General features: G+C 36.8%; 1 protein-coding gene across 1 annotated transcript; it reads right to left on the bottom strand.

Annotated features, from left to right (window-relative positions):
* Positions 1–6,538: 6,538 nt before the first annotated feature.
* LOC125038398 (ctenidin-1-like) lies at positions 6,539–7,198 on the bottom strand. Its single transcript, XM_047631912.1, has one exon. It carries the CDS (start codon positions 7,196–7,198, stop codon positions 6,608–6,610), a length of 591 nt encoding a protein of 196 aa, XP_047487868.1. The 3' UTR covers positions 6,539–6,607.
* Positions 7,199–7,500: the final 302 nt, after the last annotated feature.

Below are 7,500 nucleotides of genomic sequence, written 5' to 3'. Positions count from 1 at the left end.
ATATATATATATATATATACATAAAGAGAGAGGGGAGGAAGAGGGATAGAGAGAGAAAGATATTCTCGTTCGTTTGCCTCGCAGTGCAAAAAGAAAGAGCCAGAGCGGCCGCTCCAGTCGAGCCACCACACTAACCAACCCTGCAGCTGCCTTGAACACCTTTCTCTGGTCGCGTTGAAGTCTCTACGTGTAAATAACGCAGCAGGGTCATAGTCATTTCTGTATGTATGTATGTGTTTGTATTTACTTATTCATTTATCTATTCACACCTGTTTATGCGCGTATGTGAGGGGCCATTATATGTGCGCCAACACGCAAATCGTACCCATGCCTCTGCATACATACATCCCTATGCACAAACGCACGTGTACATATATGGTTAGATATATATGTATATATACACATGAATGAATATATATTTATATATGTCTATATATTCATATATCCGTATATATATATATATATTCATATATACATATATATACATAAGCATATATGTGTATATACTTATGTATATATGTATATATAAAAAATTACATTGTGTACTTCTTTAGGAAGTATGTAAATACACAAACTTAAAAACATATATATAGACACATACTTGTATGTATGTGGCCATACAAACAAATACACATATATCAAAGTATATATATATGCAAGTATTTGTGGTACACTACATGCATTTAGATATACACAAAGTCCTAGCCTTAGTTATGATCATTACAAAAAATTAAATGTCAGTGTCTCCTGACTGGTACTTAGTGAGTTAGGTTTCAAGGTGAGCGCCAAGCAGTATATAAGAGATGAACGCTGCCGTCTATCATCAGTTACGAATCACATTGGTAACCAAAAAGGTACATCAAATTATTATGTAATGAGGTTTCAAAGGGAAAACTTAGTCGTAACGTCAAACTGCCTCAAAACTGTTTCCTTTTATAATCGTATTTACGCTTTTATATCATATTTTTCGTTTTCTCATTTCAGATGAAGTTGTTTTGGCTACTGATCGCAGTCTTGGCTCTCGCTGCTGCTGACGACAGCAGTTCAACAGGCCAGTCTAACGGAGGCGACGACAATGGCGGCACTGATGACAACGGAGTCGATAACGACAATGACAACGGCGATGTTGGAGCCGCGTCAGACGTGGAGGGACGTACCAGGACTTCTGCGGCTGGCAGCAACAGGGCAGATTCTTTGGAGGATTGGGAGGCTTCAGTCCTGTTGGAGGTGTTGGAGGCTTCAGTCCTGTTGGCGGCATCAGTCCTGTTGGAGGTGTTGGAGGCTTCAGTCCTGTTGGCGGTATCAGTCCTGTTGGAGGCATCAGTCCTGTTGGGGGATTTGGAATCAGTCCAGTAGTAGGAGGAGGATTTGGAGCAAATCCTGCCTTGGGAGGATTTGGTGTGAATCCTATTCATGGAGGAGGATTGGGCATTGGGCCTGGCATTGGAGGCATCGTGAGTCCTGTGGCTCCTCCCTCCACATGCCGCTACTGGTGCAGGACACCTGAGGGTCAGGCCTACTGCTGTGAGAACATCAACCAGCCACAGAGTGCTGCTGGTGTAGTCAAACCGGGATTCTGTCCCCCCGTTCGCCCAGTGTGTCCTCTTAGGAGCTTCCAGCCGCCTTTCACTTGCTCTAACGACGGCGCTTGCGGAGGCATCGACAAGTGCTGCTTCGACAGATGTCTCGGCGAGCACGTGTGCAAACCTCCTCTGGGCATTGGGCGATAAAGTCCTGAAATAATGATACCAAAAGCAAAATCTTAGCACTTGTTTCACACTGGAATCAGTGCTATGTTAAGTAAAGATTCCATAACATGTTCCATATACAAAAAAATGTAAATATGTAAATGAAATATAAATATAAGAAAAACATCAGTTTACGTATATTATTATCAAATCCACTTTCTATAATATGTACAATACAGTACATATATACATACGTATATCTTTGTATATACATATATATGTATATCTACATATATATGTATAAGTGAATATACATATACATATATATATTAGTGTATGCATATAAATAAAAAGCACATATAAGATAAATGTTTACATCACATAAAAAAAAAGATGTCAGCATGTGTACATATACATATGTTTGTACACATATGTGTATATATGTGTATGCATATATAAATACACATTAGCAAATGTGAATATACATATGTGCATAACACGTACATACATACATACACACATAAACATATGTGTATGGATATATATAGATATATATATATATATATGTGTGTGTGTGTGTGTGTGTGTGTGTGTGTGTTTTGCAGACGGGTCTGGGTGTGTTTGCGTATATATATATATATATATATATATATATATATATATATATATATATATATATATATATGTATAGCTATATACACGCATACATATATATATATGTATATGTGCGTATATATGTGTGTTCCTATATGTTCATATTTATATACGAATGTATATGCATGTGTGTTTGTATCTATTATTCTATCTACCTATCTAAATCCCTGTGTGTGTTTGTGTATATATATATATATATATATCTATATGATAAATATACATATATGTGTATATATATACATATATATGTGTGTGTGTGTGTATATACATATATATGTGTGTGTATGTATATGCATATATATGTGTCTGTGTATGTATATACATATGAACCGCATTCATGTTGACAAATGTAGAAAAGTTATGAATGAGAATAAATATCTTCACAAAACAAGAGATGTATTTGACCGGTTTCATTTCTATCTTCGTCAGAAATACATGCATATATATAAAACGCACACAGGCATTTAAATAGGTAGATAGAATAATAGATACAAATAAACACACATGTATATACATTCTTATGTAAATATGAATATATACGTACACACACACATATATATGTGTGTGTGTGTGTGTGTGTGTGTGTGTGTGTATGTGCATGTATAAATATATATATGTGTGTGTGCGTGTATACACATGCATACACGCGAACACATTACTGATCGCAGTCTTGGCTCTCGCTGCTGCTGACGACAGCAGTTCAACAGGCCAGTCTAACGGAGGCGACGACAACGGCGCTGATGACAACGGAGTCGATAACGACAATGACAACGGCGATGCAGGAGCCGCGTCAGACGTGGAGGGACGCACCAGGACTTCTGCGGCTGGGCAGCAACAGGGCAGATTCTTTGGAGGGTTGGGAGGCTTCAGTCCTGTTGGAGGTGTTGGGGGTACCAGTCCTATTGGAGGCATCAGTCCTGTTGGGGGATTTGAAGTTAATCCAGTAGTAGGAGGAGGATTTGGAGCAAATCCTGCCTTGGGAGGACGGCGCTTGCGGAGGCATCGACAAGTGCTGCCTCCTCTGGGCATCGGGCGATAAAGTCTTATAGAAATAACACCAAAGACATTTTTTTTTTACTAAATGTTCCATACGTTCTGTAAGGCAAAATGTATATACGTACATACGTACGTACATCATCATCAAACCCATTATTTACAATGTATACAGTGCAATGCATACACATGTATATATGTATATACACATGTATACTGTACAAGTATATCTATATACATAAGTGTGCACATGTGTGTATATGAGTATAAGTATATAGATATGTATAATGGTTGCTTTTTAGAAGATAGGTTCCAATAAAAAAATAAAAATCTGAAGATAAATGTGTTTACGCATATAGAATAAAAAAGATGTCAACATGTATTGAACAAGTATATGTCTGCTCGTGTACTCAAATAGTTATATATGTAAATGCATATATATAGTTAATTATATACATATGTGTGTGTGTTTGTGTGTGTATGTATATATACATATATATACATACATATATATGTGTGTATATATATGTATATATATGCATATATATGTTTATTTATATGTATATATGCATATATGTGTGTATGCATATATACATATACATATATGTACATATATATATGCATATATACATTTATATGTATGTTTATATATACATATATATATACATATGTATGTATATACATATATGCGCGCGCTCGCGCGCGCGCGCGTGTGTGTGTGTGTGTGTGTCTGTGTGTGTGCATATATATATATACATATATATATATATATATATATATATATATATATATATATATATATGCGTGTGTGTGTTTATGTATGTAGGTATGTATATTCTCTCTCTCGCTATATATATACATATATAAGTATACATATATGTATATGCACATATATATGTATGTATGTGTGTGTAAGTGTTTATATACGTATATATCTACATAGATATAAATATACACATACGTATATACATATATATATATATATATATATATATGTGTATGTATATGTGTGTGTAAGTGTTTATATACGTGTATGCATATATGTATGCTATATGTATTCATCATATATATATATGTGTGTGTGTGTGTGTGTGTGTGCTTATATATATATATATATATATATATATATATATATATATGAAAGATGACATAATGCAATACCGCATTGATATAGATATATAACAACCCTCCCTGACAAAGACTCCAGGTACCAACCGGAGAACCAGTGCTGAACCAACCATGCCACACGACCCACTAAAAGGAGTGTGCAACTAGGGTCGAATTACCTCCATAGATATTACCTATCTTCACATACATAAGTAATAATAGCGAGGTTTTTCGCACACTTCCCGTGGGCACTCGGTGGAAACTGATTAGAAATTCGAAACCGAAGTCAGACTCACTGAGGTGTGTATATATATGAAAGATGGATAAGGATAAGTCCGATATGCGAAGCTGAGCTTCGCCCGGGCTATGCCATTGAGGGGAGCCCGGCCTGTGTCGACTAATGCCGACTCGCTAACGTGTGTCAGCTGGTGCTGACTCGTCTTAGTCCTTACCCGCCGTGGTGCCCAGTCACAGCAGTAACCTCAAGGCGACAATTGCAACTTCTCGCGCCTGGGCGGGGCGCGAACCGCCGACCCTTCGGATGAGAGGCCGACACGTTACCACTGTACTAGCCCGGAGGCTATGAAAGATGGAATAATGCAATACCGCATTTATGTAGATATATAACAACTTTCCCTCACCAGGACTCGAACCTAGGTCACTCTAGATATGAACCGAAGGACCTGTACTAAAATATCCGTGCCAAGTATGCACACTAGGATCTCTCTATCTCTCTATATAAATATGTGAATATATATATATTTATATATATATATATATATATATATATATATATATATATACGTACATGTGTGTATATAAATATATATATGTGTATATATACATTCATATATATATTATTACGGTTGTAGTTGTTTGACGAGATTTAGTCTTAGTCTAGAGGAATGATGTAACTACAAATTCATATTAAAGTTTGATGCAACAGAGGCTTAATCTCCATGCATTATGATATATCATATACTTTCCAGGTTCTCTGAATATATTTAGTTTATTAGAATTATGTATTGGAATTATATATGTAGTTTCATTTAGTGTATTCAGATATTAGAGTTGTATATAGATTTACTTAGATTAGTTTTAATTCGTTTTTTATATTACTTTTATGGAAATGTATAAAACGCAAGTAATGTCTCATTCTTATTCATCAGAATCCCAACCCATTACCAACACTTTACATATCCTCACCAAAATTTACCCGAAACCATCACACAAAACATCATGAATAATCATCTATAATTAAACACAACACCAACATTCTCGTTGTAAATATGATTTGATACATAGATCTTACGATTTTCTGTAGTGAAACGCCTCAAGATTCTTGGGTCACAGCTGAGGAGTAGCGAGGTTAGTTGACCCTAAACAAATTCTTGTTCTATTGTATCAGTGTTCTGTTTTACAAAGCTTTCCATAACTGAAGACTGCTTGCCTGGACTCATTTACACAGTATGCTTTTAATAGGTCTACATATACATACATGTACATATATATATCTACAAATATATGCATATATATATATATATATATATATATATATATATATATGCATATGTATGTGTATATATACTTATACAATTGTGTATATATATATATATGCATATGTATGTATATATACTCATGTGTAATTATATAAATACATGCCTATGTATGTGTATATATACTTATATATAATCATATATATATATATGAAAGATGGGATAATGCAATGTTGCAATATCGCTGACCAGGACTCGAACCCAGTGCACTCCGGGTATGAAGTCGGAGGGCCAGTACTAAACCAACCACTCATGAAAAATAACAAGCATTAAGGTATTAGCAGCCGACGCTTGCTACTGACCGCATCTTCTCCCATCATATTACGAAATGAAGTGAAACATTTATTTTTTGTACATTCAGGGTGTTACCTTTCTCTACACTGTTTTGAAATCTGTGCAGTGCAGGTAATAGATTGGTGTTGTTCGTTCCTATGTTGCAGAACATGTGGGGTAAGATATATTTTTATATATTTCTTTTTATTTTTTTATTTTTAATAAAGTATTTACAAATTATTTTTACGCATGGTTTAGAAATTGAACAGGGTAATATTCACAAAGAAATCATCCTACCTCGCAAAGGTACTGATGACTCTCTGCAGAATTTTGTACCTATCGCCCAATGCCCAGAGGAGCCTTGCACACGTGCTCGCCGAGACATCTGTCGAAGCAGCACTTGTCGATGCCTCCGCAAGCGCCGTCGTTAGAGCAAGTGAAAGGTGGCTGGAAGCTCCTAAGAGGACACACTGGGCGAACGGGGGGACAGAATCCCGGTTTGACTACACCAGCAGCACTCTGTGGCTGGTTGATGTTCTCACAGCAGTAGGCCTGACCCTCGGGTGTCCTGCACCAGTAGCGGCATGTGGAGGGAGGAGCCACAGGACTAAATGCAGGATTTACTCCTCCGAACACAGGGTTTACTCCAAATCCACCTGCAAGAGCTGGATTGAATCCAAATCCTCCTGCAAGTGCTGGGTCAACTCCAAATCCTCCACCCAGTCCTCCAAGACCGCCACCCAATCCAAATCCTCCTCCCAATCCTCCAATGGGATCAAAACCTCCTAATCCTCCAAGGAATCGGGATTCCTTCTTGCCCGACTGAGCTTTGCTTCTGGAACGACCCTCGACGCCATCAATTGCGTCATTGTCGTCGTCAGCAACCACGAGGGCGAAAATCACGACTAGCAACAAAAATCTCTTCATCTGAAAAGAATATTGAACATTTCCGTTATATCAACATGCCAATAGAAAAATAATAATTTATACGCAGCTGCATTCAAAATAAAAACACTCATTAATGAAGATATTTCACGTGATTATTTCAAGAAATTCACCTTTCGAGGATCCGCGCAGGCACCTAACTGCTGTGTCCAGGAGTACAGCATGCTTCTTTATATACTGTTTGCTGTTGACCCTGAGATCGGCCGACATGCTTGTGTACCCAATTCCGTAAGTTTTTTTTTCTCTCTACTAAAAGGAACTGAATTAAAAAGGAATAAAAACTA

The sequence above is a fragment of the Penaeus chinensis genome, chromosome 24 (assembly GCF_019202785.1).
Source record: "Penaeus chinensis breed Huanghai No. 1 chromosome 24, ASM1920278v2, whole genome shotgun sequence".
In the NCBI taxonomy this organism is placed as follows: domain Eukaryota; kingdom Metazoa; phylum Arthropoda; class Malacostraca; order Decapoda; family Penaeidae; genus Penaeus; species Penaeus chinensis.
Note: the sequence above shows the minus strand (reverse complement) of the source record. Positions and strands in the feature narration are given on the sequence as shown.

Bases quoted from the DNA above. Each gene is read 5' to 3' on its own strand.
- LOC125038398 (XM_047631912.1), bottom strand. From the start codon at position 7,198: ATGAAGAGATTTTTGTTGCTAGTCGTGATTTTCGCCCTCGTGGTTGCT.